General features: G+C 30.9%; 1 protein-coding gene across 3 annotated transcripts in view; it reads right to left on the bottom strand.

Moving 5' to 3' along the window:
• LOC118199823 (transcription initiation factor TFIID subunit 10-like) overlaps window positions 1-4248 on the bottom strand; it is a 113471-nt gene extending 109223 nt beyond the window's left edge. For 2 of the 3 annotated variants that reach the window (XM_035371682.2, XM_035371681.2), the window contains exon 1: window positions 4097-4248. In XM_035371682.2, coding sequence (XP_035227573.2) covers window positions 4097-4127 — 31 coding nt within the window. In that variant the 5' untranslated portion in view covers window positions 4128-4248. The remainder of the gene's footprint in view (window positions 1-4096) is intronic. The other variant, XM_085825791.1, reaches the window with a different exon arrangement.
• Between the last annotated feature and the right edge of the window lie 10770 nt (window positions 4249-15018).

Raw genomic sequence — 15018 nt, 5'->3', positions numbered from 1 at the left:
CGCATTATTTTGTGTGAGGGAAATGAGAGATCATGAGATATGTCATGTGACATTATGGACGAATCACTGTTCTTTAATCAAAAAAGGGGGTATATTTGTAAAAATATCTGCTATACTTTATAGCAGTAGTTTCATTCTATATTCTGTGAAACAGTGTTGTTTAATATTTGTATCCCATGGCCGTATATAACATAAATCCGAAATTTTTATTACGTTTATGTGTAATTGAAAAGAATTGCTTAATTGCGGATAAGTATGAATGTCCAATATGTGGGAATGAAATGAGATTGTGTGAAAGGAAGGATATTACAGATAGTTTGAATGGCAGTGCAAGAAACCTGGTGAAAATGGACTTTCCAAGGATGAACATTTCCACGTATAATATAAATAAATAAAATATATATTATATTATATAAATAAATAAATATAATATTATTATAATATAAATAAAATATCCAAAAACTTTTACCTCTAAATTATCTATTATAAACGTTACCAACGAATTTATAACAAAACATTAAAAATGGTTACAAACACTTAGTGTCAAATATTTAAATTATTTCCATGCACGTTTACTTCCACTGAAATGTATACCAAATTGCTACAAACATATAATTCACAAAATAACTATCATTTAATTAAAATATAATTAAACCATGTACACGTCGACTTATTTTTGCTTAAAAAAACATCCCAGAATTGCACAAAAATGGCATTGCGCACACTTTTCACTATATCCATGTACACTGCTTTTTTCTCATAAATTAGAAAAATTTCACGAAAATGCATGAAAATTTTGTGAATCTTTAAATTCGATAAAAAGGACATATATGAAATTATCTGATCGCGAAAAAGTATATACCCTTTCGGTTGATCTTTACCATATGGTAACTGGTAGTTTGGCGACATTTTGGAGGCGATAAAGGTTACTACCTAGGACTTTGGGAATAATGTGAGCAGTACTCAGTTCCGATTACGCATTATTTTGCGTGAGGGAAATGAGAGATCATGGGATATGTCATGTGATATTAATGGACGAATTACGGTTCTTTAATCGGAAAAGGGGGTAAATCGGGAAAAAATGTGGAAATTTTGTATTTAGCTTTATTCTGTGTTGTGTGAAACAGTGTTGTTTAATTTTTGGATCCCATGGCCCTAACTAAAGTAAATTCGAAATGGGCATTTAGGCATTGTGATAAAGAGAAGTTTGCTTTTTATTTAGCGGAGGAAGTATGGAGGAAAAATTCGCAGAAAAAATCTTTCAATAATTTTATTGAATGAATTAGAAAAGTGTATCCGCCACGTAATCAAGATTCTGAAGAAGATTAGGTAAGTTAGTATTTTTAATTATTTGAGGATATTATTTTTATGCATTGTTCTAAATGTAAGGTGGAAAGGAATTTGGTATTATTGAGAAAATTGTTATTAGCAATGATTTATTTTAAAGTAATTAGGATTGTAAGGTAATTTTTATTAATTTAATGTATGTGCTCATTTATATTTTAAGTAGTGTTTTTGAATTTAATTATATTTTAATGAAATGATAGTTATTTTGTGAATTTTATGTTTGTAGGAATTTGGTATACGTTTAAGTTGAAATAAACGTGCATGGAAATAATTTAAATATTTGATACTAAGTATTTGTAATGGTTGCGGTATGAATTCGTTGGTGACGTGTATAATGTAATAGATGATTTAGAGGTAAAGGTTTTTGGATATTTTATTTATTTTATATGTGGAAATGTTCATATTTGGAAAGGGTAAATACTTTTTTGCGATCAGGTAATTTCATATATGTTCTTTTTACCGGGTTTAAAGATTGAGAAAATTGTCATGTATTTTTGTGAAATTTTTGTAATTTATGAGAAAAAAGCAGTGTACATGGATATAGTGAAGAGTGTGCGCAATGCCATTTTTGTGCAATTCTGGGATGTTTTTTTAAGTAAAAATAAGTCGACATGTACATGGTTTAGTGATATTTTAATTAAATGATAGTTATTTTGTGAATTTTATGTTTGTAGGAATTTGGTATACGTTTAAGTTGAAATAAACGTGCATGGAAATAATTTAAATATTTGATACTAAGTATTTGTAATGCTTGTGGTATGAATTCGTTGGTGACATGTATAATGTAATAGATGATTTAGAGGTAAAAGTTCTTGGATATTTTATTTATTTTATATGTGGAAATGTTCATATTTGTAAATGGTAAATACTTTTTCAGGATCAGGTAATTTCATATATGTTCTTTTTACCGGGTTTAAAGATTGAGAAAATTGTCATGTATTTTTGTGAAATTTTTCTAATTTATGAGAAAAAAGCAGTGTACATGGATATAGTGAAGAGTGTGCGCAATGCCATTTTTGTGCAATTCTGGGATGTTTTTTTAAGTAAAAATAAGTCGCCGTGTACATGGTTTATGTGTATGTGTTATTTTGAAAAACGCGTAAGGAGTATGGTATTGTGCACTTTTTCCAATTTTGCAGTGAATATTTGTCATGATTAAGCAGTTTTGTTTGATAAAATTTCTAGCATAAGTATAATTCGGCTACTAGATTGTTGGAAGAAGTGTTCAGTAGATAGAAAGAAAAGAAACATGTCTTTACTTCGTGAAGACAAAATGGCGGGGGGAAAAAAAATAGAGGGTTGCTGTAGGAGAGTTGGTTGCCAAATTTTTGCCAAAAAATCGCCAAGTTACCATAATGTAAAGATCAACCATCCTTTCCAAGGATGATTATTTGCACGTATAAAATAAATAAAATATCCAAAAACTTTTCCCTCTAAATTATCTATTATAAACCTCACCTACCAAATTCTAACGCAAACATTAAAAATGGTTCCAAATACTTAAATTCTTTCTATGCACATTTACTTCTACTCAAACGTATTCCAAAATACTCCAAACATATAACTCTCAAAATCACGATCATTAAATTAAAATATAATTAAATTAAAAAACACTACTTAAAATATAAATAAGCACATACATTAAATTAATAAAAATTAGCTTACAATCCTAATTACATTAAACTAAATCATTGCTAATAACAATTTTCCAATAATACCATATTAATTTATTTACTCCTTACATTTAGAACAATGCATAAAATTAATATCCTCAAATAATTAAAAATACTAACTTACCTAATCTTTTACAGAATCTTGAGTGCATGGCGGATCACAAAATGTCCATTTTCAGCAGATTTCTTGTACCGCCATTCAAACTTATCTGTAATATCCTTCCTTTCACACAATCTCATTTCATTCCCACATGTTGGACATTCATACTTATCCGCAATTAACCAATTCTTTTCAATTACACATAAATGCAATAAAAATTTCGGATTTACTTTATATAGGGCCATGGGATCCAAATATTAAACAACACTGTTTCACAGAACATAGAATAAAACTAACGCTATAAAGTACAGCAGATATTTTTACAAATTTACCCCCTTTTCGGATTAAAGAACAGTGATTCGTCCATTAATGTCACATGACATATCTCATGATCTCTCATTTCCCTCACACAAAATAATGCGTAATCGGAACTGAGTACTTCTCACATTATTCCCAAAGTCCTAGGTAGTAACCTTTATCGCCTCCAAACTACCTGTTACCATATTCCAAAGATTAGCCAAAAATATAATTTAAGTTGTTTGCAAGGGAGCAAAATAGCCAGGAATGAGTAATTATTTTAAAACAGCACATGGTACCAATTCAGAAATTCAATGCAAGAACACTTCACGCTAAAAAGTGTCAAAACATTACAAATAATGCAAAAAGACAATAATATCCAGAGCAGAAAATTTTTTGCAGATTCTTGTAAGTTGTTAAAAAGATGCAAAATATTAATTTGAAACCAGAGTTTAATGCTAAAATAAAGCAATCGTAAAAGTCGTAAAATTGGTTACAAAGTGGCAAAGTAAGTGTAAATGAATAAAGTTGAAAAAAATGGGAAATTTGAAACAAGTTACTAGATGAATGGAAATTCTTTAATTGACAAGGCATAGAAAATAATAGTAAAATTCAACAATCATCAGAACACATGAAATCCTCCGTACTTAATGTAAATATATAATAAAAGAAAATTTACCTCCAACTTCAGTATATTGCACAAAATTCATCACTTAAAAAACGCGGACAAACAAAATTCAGCGCACGTTGTAAGGCATCAAGTTGAGAGGTTGCTACGCTTCTTCCGATGAGGAAAAGAAAAAAAAAGGAAGACTTCCCAACAAGGCCATTATTTACCCTGACAAGCGCTAGTGATGCTTAAGGCCGATGCACGGAGTATAAAGAAGAAGGGGAAACTGGTATTACCACCTTTTCCCAAAATGGTCCACTTATTGACGCGTTATTTATAGAGGATGCTGCAATCATTAGCTTTTCGTCTTTTCGTAGTATTTGCATAGACAGTAATAGCGAAAATATTGATTTGATATCAATTTTCATTATGAAAAAGGTCAAATAATGGAAACTGTTTCGTCCCTGGATGCAACAGTGTTTATGGAACTGTTACACTGAAGGAAAAAAAACCTTGTAAATCAAGAAACCAGGTATATTTAGAGTTCCAAAGGTGAACAATGGCTAGAATGGCTACTATGTGGAAGGCTATCAAATACTGCATTTTTAAAGTAAATAATAGAAGCATATTTCTATCGTAGTTGTATGAGAACTGAATAATATGAGATTATAGTATAGTTAGTTATACAATAATATCTGAAATAACATTTTCAAAAGCATACACATAATTTTTCAATACTTGGGTTTTCAAAGCAGAAAAAGTTGTAAAATAATACACATGCAGAAATAAGTGTCAAAAGTAGCTAGTTATCTGATACATTTGTAGATCATATGAGCAGGAATGTGATATATTAATACTTATATGAAATCAGATCGAAAAGTAGTTGCCCTGCGTTTTCGCAATAAACGCACATTACTCGACTTTTAATGCTAATTTAGCAGTATCACAGAACCAAATTAGAAATCAGATACAAACAAATATAAACACATCTTAATCCCGCTTTTCCCTATATAGTTTTCTTTTCTCCCTAGCGCCTATTCTTCACATGATATTTACTTGCGTTGGCATAATTAAATGTCGCCCATATCCTTAAAGGAGCCAAGTTGGCGCAACCAAGGCTGTTCTCCGAACCTTATCCCATCATTTATATTATGCCTGATCATATTATACGAATTTATATAACTTTTCAGAACGTCTGGATTGTTAGTAAATAAGAGAATATTTACTCTATGCTTATAAAAAAAGTAATAAATTGGAAATAGTTAAATATTGCACATAACTCATATGCATCTGGATTTCGTCCATGAAAGTATGCAATCATTAGATTTCAAAGTTAAATAAATTTCTGAAATTATACAAGAATGATAGAGTATTCGCCCTTCTATTTCATTTACAGAAAAGAAGATAAATTCATCCCCCCCCAAGACAAAGCTGCATGATTGAGCGAAAACATAACAGCAGATAAATGTAATGAAAAATGAATTTTCTGTGAGATAAATTCAATATATCAAATAAGTTATGAATATGAAATCATCCCACCTGATCACATGGATGAATGGTTATTGAAAATTAAGATTTAAATCTTGTTAGAGTGCATAGTGAGAACCATTATGCACAAGGATTTTAAATTTGAATTTGTAGAACTGTTCAAGTGTTACATGCTGCAGTTAAATTTTAATTTGACATTACAATATTCAAATTAAATTTGCATCAAAGTAATGTAAAAAAATTACATGCAACAAGTATATTTTTATTTTGTATGTAACTGAATTATGACATTTATATATACTTAATGAAATACTTTTTACAGGATTCTGTGCTGCTAGAAGAATGGAGACATGGAATTTCTCGAGGAGCGCACACAAATACAATTGAAGATACATGGCGGCACATTAAAACACATCTACCCCAATATAACAGAAATGGAGACTTTGCATTGTATTTAGCGGAATACATGTTCTCCAAACAGTGTGCAGAAAAAAATCAGACATAGTCACAACATTTTCAGAAATTGTTCGTGAAATTGAATGGTGACATTTGTTTGTTATTCAAAAGTATCATTAATAAGTATTTGTGTATATGTTAGCATTGTGAAGATCTTATCAATAAATTTTTAACATAACGGGTGGCCATAATTAAACTGACAGTGCTCACTGTATTCTGTAGCGCGATCTATTTGCGAGAATGACGCCACATTTTGTAGGAAGATTAAACAAGACGGGGGAGGAAGGATTCCGCGAAAAAAAATTAGTTCCAAAAGTCACCGCTAGGGGAATATTTGGCGCTGTGTAATAGAAAATAGAGTGTTAACAAATGCAAATCAATACGGAAATTACCTTTTACTTTGCATTCAAATAAGGTTCAATGTGGCTGCCGTTGTTGTGGACCACATATTGCATTCTGTGCACAGTATGCACAACAGCAGAAAGTAACATGTCTGCAGGAATCTCCCGTACGTGAATATCTCCCGTGATATGTTATCCTTCAACGTAGCCAGGTCCTGGACCACTCCTTGATAGACCTTGGACTTAAGGTAACCACATAGCCAGAAGTCGCATGGGGTAAGATCAGGCGACCAAGGTGGCCATGCAGTTGGAAAGTAGCGGCTAATGACTCTTTCTGTTGTGAATGTCTTTCGTAGCATCTGTTGCACCCGTACAGCAACGTGTGGAGGGGCTCCCTCTTGCTTGAAAATGATTTTCCCCAGGCATTGTCTTTGCTGAAGTGCCGGAATGGCAAAGCTGTTCAACATGTGGCGATATTTCTCTCCGGTAACAGAACAGGTTTCCGGTCCTGTCGGGGTAATGTTCTCATAGAAGAATGGACCTACGATAAATTTTATTCCGCATTAATTTGCATTTGTTAACACTCTATTTTCTATTACAGCGCCAAATATTCCCCTAGCGGTGACTTTTGGAACTAATTTTTTTCGCGGAATCCTTCGTCCCCCGTCTTGTTTAATCTTTCTACAAAATGTGGCGTCATTCTCGCAAATAGATCACGCTACAGAACACTGTGAGCACTGTCAGTTTAATTATGGCCACCCGGTATATGGTTATAAGTTTTCTAAATTTGCATTACGGAAATAATTTTATGATGGAAATCTAGGTAAGTGGTCTTTTTTGGTGTGCATATGTGTGCTTTCTCAAGGATAAAATATACTGAAATTTATTCGATGTTCTTCAAAAATAATTTTGCCACATCAGAAAATTTGTCATGAAATTTGGGAGTATAAAAATTTAAGTGAATTAAATTGAATGGAAATTTCACACTCCAGAATGGCTACTGCATGAAGTTAAATAATTCTAAGGATTTGAATCAAATAATTTGTTAGTCATTGAATAATTTCTCCCATACTTTGAGCAACAAACTGAAAAAAAAATTCCAAAAATGTAAATAAGTTGATTGGAATTCCACCTTCCTCTTCAGAGGAAAAAAAAATCTGAATTACATTTCATAAAAAAAATTAAGAAATATCTAAATTTTCAACAAATTTTTTGTTTTAACACATAAAAAATTCAAAATACCCATTTTATACATTGATAAAATGCTTGTCTTACAATAAAAATGATAAAATGCTGAAATCTGAATTACATTTCATAAAAAAAATTAAAAAATATCTAAATTTTCAACAAATTTTTTGTTTTAACACATAAAAAATTCAAAATACCCATTTTATACATTGATAAAATGCTAGTCTTACAATAAAAATGATAAAATGCTAAGTTATCAAATCTTATTGTTTGCCTGCCATTTTAATAACACTGCACATATAATAATAACAATAAAAATAAAATCAGAGTGTTTAACTACATGAAAATTCAATCCCGCTACTTACACCAGGTTGCCACTTGCCTGACCACAGAGTTAAAGATTGGCGATATTTACCGTTGGCGAAAAAATAGGGTTCGCAGATTCATAAGTTCCAACATGATAATCATCATGATTTTATATGAGGCTGGCACCGTGATACTGGAATTTTTATTTATCCACATATTAATTTTTCCTCCTTCTCCCCCTCCCTGAAATGTTGTGAATATCTGATGAGGTCACATTAAATTTATGTCCTTGGAATTATTGTTAGACTGCAATGCTTATTTGAAACACAAATTCACTTTAGATCCAGGTGAATCAGCAACTACCATTTTGAAAAATTCTTCCTTGCTTAATTCAGCAAAAGTATCATTTCTTCATAAATGATTCAATAAGCTTCTTATGTTTGTTTTGAATAAATGAAATAGTGCTGAATCAGTTGTTATCCCACTAGCATTGAAATCCTGTGAATATGAGAAATTTCTCATATATCCCACCTTCGAGTTCAGAAAATGTATGAAATCTTATCGAAAGATTCTTTTGGAAGGGTATGTATAATGACACAAAGAATTTTGTGCTCCCGTATCATTTATGTAACAAATACAAATCTTTCACTCCTAAACAGGCTCCATTATATAGCTATCAGAATACCTAAATATCCAAATGATTTTATTTCCATAAATATTGGCGGTCCTGTACGAAATTGTGGACATGATCTCACTATTCTAGATCATTTTTCTAAACATCTTGTTTTATGACTTCTAAAAAATCTCACTGCTGAAAATGTTACACTACATTTATTACAATATATATACCTGGAAGACCAAAAATGATCGTAATTGATTTAGGCACACAATGCCCTTGACTGGTGTTTGAATCAATTACCAAATCCTTGGATATTAAATTATCACACTGTATTCCTCAGAGACCTGAGTATGATGCACAAAATGAACGTGCTAATGCCAGCATCAAGAGCTCTTTTCTTATACTTCATAAAAAAGGTATCCCATTTGAAAAGGCATTGCTTATCCATCAAAATATTGACAATAGTACTGTTCATCCTTCAACTGGTTATTCTCCTAATATTCTGCATTTTTGGAAGAAATTTATTGTTACTTTTTAATATACGAGTATTTAATCCTGATCCAAGGCTATTCAGTTGGATAAATCACATGATTTGTGTGATCTTTTAACACAGCTAAAACTAAGTTATGAGCATGCCTATGAGATGTTGAAATAAAGCAAATAGAACTGAATACTTGTCAAATGAAAAATGGCATATTAAGATCATTCAATGTTAATGGTATAGTGTATGTGAAATCTAAGGTTACATTCCAGCATAGGTTTTCGAAAACATTTTTGTGTTATTTCTTCTTAAAGTAAATGATGTTATTTGTGCACTTGACGATGATTTTTTCTCAGCCATCAATTGCTTTCGCTTGGCTGCTAAAAGATTCTCCGACTAGGTTCAACATCCATCTCCCACTTCTCAAATTATACATCAGTATGATCGTAGAAATAGACAGTACACTTATTTCTTTTCACTCATTTTTTTGTACTATAATAGAACATTATTACAAGTTATGCAATATGTTTAATTAATATTGTTTGAAATTTATTGTTATGTGTCTTTTGTTGATTTCTCGATTGTGTGAGCATAATCATTAGTTTAAGGCTTAATCACCCTTTAATATCATATCGAGTTTCAACAACATTGTGCCTAACATATACAAGTGCATAAGTGTTTGATTTCAACATTTCTTGGTATGATGTGATTATAAAGGTTTGTATTGTTTCTTCATCCTGTATGGGATTTATCTAATTAATTGTAACTGGGGCAGTACAAAAATTGCATTTTGCTTTATCATAGAAATACTTCATTTACAATTCTGTACTGTGTACTTGCAATACGGTATACTAGAAACTTTTACGTACCATATATATATCATGCACTTAAATGTATTTTGCATAAAAAGTTGCTTATGTGAAGACTGAGTTTATATAAATATATTTTTTGTATTGAATTATGGAATATTTAAATAAGTGGTTCTATGTTCTAATGTTAGAAATTTTGTTTTTGTGTAGATGACATGGTTTTGGTGATACCTAAATGATAAATCTTCCAATTTAAAATGTAATTTGTATTTCAGACGTAGCTCCATAGTGATTTTCTTGATTTTATATGAGGCTGGCACCATGATACCGGAATTTGTATTATGCACATAATTAATTTTTCCTCCTCCCCTCGAAAAGGGGTCAATTTAATATCTTATGAGGTCAAATTAAATTTATGTCCTTGGAATTATTACAGTCATCTAAAAACAGAAAAGGGATTTCATCTGGTGACAATATTTTACTGGTGAATACTACATCTGGCTAATACTCCACATTTTAATTACGATAATATGTTAATTAAAGATCTTGAAGACACGTTATTTAAATGTCTATTGTTTTCAGCATGCTGATATGAATCTTGAAAAGTTGAAAATATTTCCTTCCCAACAGTTCAATTGACAGTAAATTGCAATTAAATGGGTTTTTTAAATAGTTTTCGATATGAATTCAAACTATTATAAAATTATACAGACATGTACTTATTCAGCAGCAGTACTTTCTAAGCCACAAACAAAAAGGAAATGTTTGGTTTGCTCTATTTAATTACACCAAACAACTTGCGGGCTATCTGCCTAAGGGTAAGGATACCTTCATTTCTAAGGGAAACTGACTTGTATATAGTATATTTCACGTGGAAAAACCAGGAAAATGCCCATGCAGCTAGTCTGTTGCCGGGATTCGAACCCAGGACCAAACTGGCAGTATTTGGTGTCTTTTGCTGCTCAACTGCTGGTGGAAAAGACCAAGGTGCTTGTAAATTGAACACAAATTTAACGAATCACTCTAGCCTTCTATAACTCACCCCTGTGTGTAACAATATAAAACAATACTGTTAAGATTGTTTCAGGATTATTTATATAATCACTGTTACATTTTTATTAAATTTTTGTTATTTAATTGAACTTGTTTCTTTCACTGCGAGTCTAATCGTTGAAAAAGAGATATTAAATTGAGAATAAAAATGTAAATAATTACTGCGAGAAAAAACAGACTTTAGTTTTACATAGGTAATGATATTTTTTAAATACCGCAGCAAGCACACATTAGGTATTTTGATATTAAACTGGCAGTTTTGCAACAAATGTAATTAGACTCTATTTGTAAATAATCAGTTCAATAAATGAAAATAAAAAATAGGGGATCTTTTCCAGTAAAAGATAACACATGCACAACATTTTTTTTTTTTTTTCAAAAAGGCTACATGTACCAATTTGAAACTTAACAGCGAGAAAATATCCTCTTATTATAACTGTGATAAAATTTTTCTAAACATAAGAAATTCATCTTTTAGGCTATTGAATGGGATAGAATTTTCGTCCTTCGGAGGAAAACTGCACATGTACTTTTAAAATAAAAAAGATCTGCATTAAATTTTTTGTTAAATTACTGCATTTATTGGTTAGAAGTTAGTTCAAGCAGGGCAAAATTAAAGATAGATTGAATTAGTTTCAATATTTTTTACTCTTTATATTTAATTATGAATAATATACAGTTCAGCATAACCAAGTGTTCAGAAAGCTTAACTGAATTCAAATCCGAATTCTATTTTAAAATCTTGTGAAATCAATTTGAAACATACTTCTGAAATAACAAAGATATGGGAATTTTTAACAGAAAACGATAAAAATATCAAAATCAAAACTGACATCTGATTCATAAAAAAGAATAACTCATTCTGATAGTAAAAAAAAAAAAAAAAAAAATTACTGACTGAAGCAAAAAATTCTACAAGCTTCATTAAAATTTCGCCGCAGTTTATATCAAGCTGTGTATCTAAGCATTTTACAAAATGAGAGACGCGAAGAACCTATTCTAATTAAATTTAACATATACACACCAAGTATTATTACTAGTAATAAGATTATTTTTCTAAGGGGAAGGGACTGAAAAATATCTTCAACTTAATCAATCATAAAAAGTACTACAAGCCTTACAACATGAAAGCTGTAAATTAATTTTATAATTTGAGGAATAAAATACAATCATTAGTGAGTAGAATATTATAACGTTGATAATAACGCAATCCATCACATTAAAAACATAAACACTTCTTCACCCGCTAGTAAGCTTAGCCGCTTGGCTACTCAATAAATGTTTACATTTGGAACTGCTAAGATGGAACAGCAGCGCCATCTAGGGAACGCGACATTTTAGGACCCGTTTTTCTACTAGGCAGTTTAACCCAAGGAGGTAGAATAGAAGGAGGGAAGGTTTACCTCAAACGGTGAAGCTTGGCGGCCATGTTTCTGTTATCGCTGTGACTTGTGCAAGGAAGTCTGTAATTGGAATATTTTTTTCCTTTCCTTTTTGAAGCATGTCAGCTTGTGTTGTATATGGATGCACAAACAGATTTCGAAGAAGATTCCTCGCGCGTAAGTATTGATTTTCTTTTTTTATATATAATTTGATAACTATGGTAAAAAATATCTCAATATCATGTTGTTTTCTTTCCAGATGTGGAAAAAAAGGACTTAATAATAATCAAAATATGTTAAACACATTTTAATGTTTTTGTTTATAGTTGGCATCTTTGTTCCTTAACATACAATGATGTATGCTAGCATTTAAACTATATAATTTGAACGTTTTAGGGAATTCGTTTGATAATATTCATGAAAAGTAAGACACCAATTGTTACTATTTTTATGAATTGTAAAGGTGTTCAATAAAGTAATGCTGTTCTTTATGTATTAATTATTATTCATTTTTAAGTTTTTTGAACTGTTAAGAATATAATTTGTGCATTTGATCAAGATAAACTAACTTTTCTGTTGTCAAATTTTTTTTTGCATAAATTTACAAATTTGTGGACAGTATAGCGATAAAAGTAAGTAAAATATTTACACAACTGAACATGCAGAAAGATGTGTCCAAAAATATAGGTATAGGTATATTTCTGTAATTCAGCTTAATTCAAGGCAATTTCTTTGAGATTCATAAATATGAAACGCACATAAACTGAAATCACTGAATTCACATAAATCTGTTTTATTTTACTAATATTTATAATCTTGTTGTTATAAGGTTGTTGGTTGTGAAAAGAATCTATTTAAAACTTTCATTTAAAAAAATGCAACCTTTGACTATTTTTTTAGATAATTATCTGCTAATAATTTCAGGTTAAATATATTAAAAATGATTCTTTAATAAATTATAATATTGTGAATAAATCAGAAATATCACTTCTTAAAGAAAAAACTGGAAAGTACACCCAACAGGTTGCTAATAAATCCTAAACAAATTCTTGAAATATGCAAACATTATTTTAAAAGGCTTTAATGTTATGCACATGCATTTAGATTTCGAACTATTTCTTAATGATTTTCTGTACGTAGTAAATTACGGATATCATCTTTATAACTTTAAAACAAAAAACTAACAATAGCGAAGTATTTCATTATAAATTTAACAAATTTTTAGTGGAAAATACATGCACGGAACAGCTTAAAAACATGTACGTTTCACTGCCGTAATGCAATTTTTTGAAGTTACAAACATGGATGCCGCTTATTCGGGCGAGTTTCATTCCCCGATAGTGGAGGAAACTGCGTACCCTCCCTCCTTCTATTCTAACCTCCTTGGTTTAACCTCCTTCATTATACTCCGTGGGCCGATGCTATTCGCACCAGCGGTGCGATTAGCCGCTATTAACGCCGCTGGTGCGAATAACTAACGGTTAGCTATCGCACAACCATTAACCACGCATGCGCATTGAATTGTCACCATGGATTCCACGTACGCGAACTGCCTAAGTGTTGTAGTGAATCTTTTTTTTTAAAAGGCGGGTTTTTTTCTTGCATTTCGTTTAAACTTATTGGATTTAATTAAATCTACTTCGCCGACAGCGCATAAACCACAATAGAATAAAGGCATTCTTTAAAACTCACTCTATTTGTTTAACATAGCGACACTCTCGCGCTAGGTTCACTTGACAGTATTATATTTCGTTCATATTATCACTCAATGCACAAAATTTATATCATTTAAAGAATTATCTAATCGTTGCCACATGTTCTTTTCAAATACTATAATAAAGCTAGAACGATGTATAAAAGAAAATTAAACAAACAAAACAAAAAAGAAACAGTTTTTCACAGACGATTGAGTATTTCTCATTCAATTAATTCAGTTCTTACTTCGCGACAAGGCAAAAATATATAAAAACTCAAAATATCTGTATTAAAATTTACTAATTATTAAATAAGTGTTTAAGATTAAGTTACTAATTATTAAAAATTAAGTAAATCTTAAACACTTATTTCCTTGAAAAAATTCCAGAAAGGATTAAGCATGATTTAATTCGCAATAATAAATGAAGGCGTCATCTTTGTTGTTGCGAAGCTACGTTTCTCTAGATTGGCAACAAATCCACTACTCTGCTGTTTCAAATGTAAACAAGCAATAGCCGCGATAAAAAAAATATTAGGCTTAGTGGCACCTTAACAACTTTAAAATTGCTGATAAATCTAAAAATATTGCATATAGATTTACTAAAGCACATAAAAACCTTAACCGGAAGACAAGAACAATATAGGTCAATCATTTTTAAAGCAAAAAATGTACAATTTACGAGTACAAACATATAAGAGTAAAAAAACTGAGATCACTGAGCCGGGTAACTGAGTGGATATATATATAAATATATTTATATACGTTTGGCGCGGCCGATTGCAACCAAATTACGAGGTGCACATCTACATGTTATAGTAGTCCTATATACAAAATTTCAACGTTCTGAGGATACTCGTTTTTGACTTATGCGAGATACGTACGTACGTACTTACGTTCGTACAGACGCCACGAAAAATTCTCTTCAGAATTTATTTTAAAGCAGTTTTTTAGTTTTTTTGGAGGAAAAGAGTCTTTTATTCTGTCCTTACGTACAGATATTACGCAAAAACATAGTTAAATTGCATTCGAAAGCGGTCAAAATGGATATTTTCGTTGAAATATGCTGCCTGCAACTTTTCGCGATTACAATACTTCCTGTTTACTTCGTACAAGGAAGTAAAAAGGGTAGATTTTTATGTTCGCAATGTTTATTCTTTTCCTGAACGCAGTGG

The sequence above is a fragment of the Stegodyphus dumicola genome, chromosome 10 (genome assembly GCF_044657685.1).
Source record: "Stegodyphus dumicola isolate Sdum_Otavi_A_Nest chromosome 10, ASM4465768v1".
NCBI lineage: Eukaryota > Metazoa > Arthropoda > Arachnida > Araneae > Eresidae > Stegodyphus > Stegodyphus dumicola.
The sequence above is the reverse complement of the archived record's forward strand: the minus strand, read 5'-3'. Positions and strand labels throughout refer to the sequence as shown.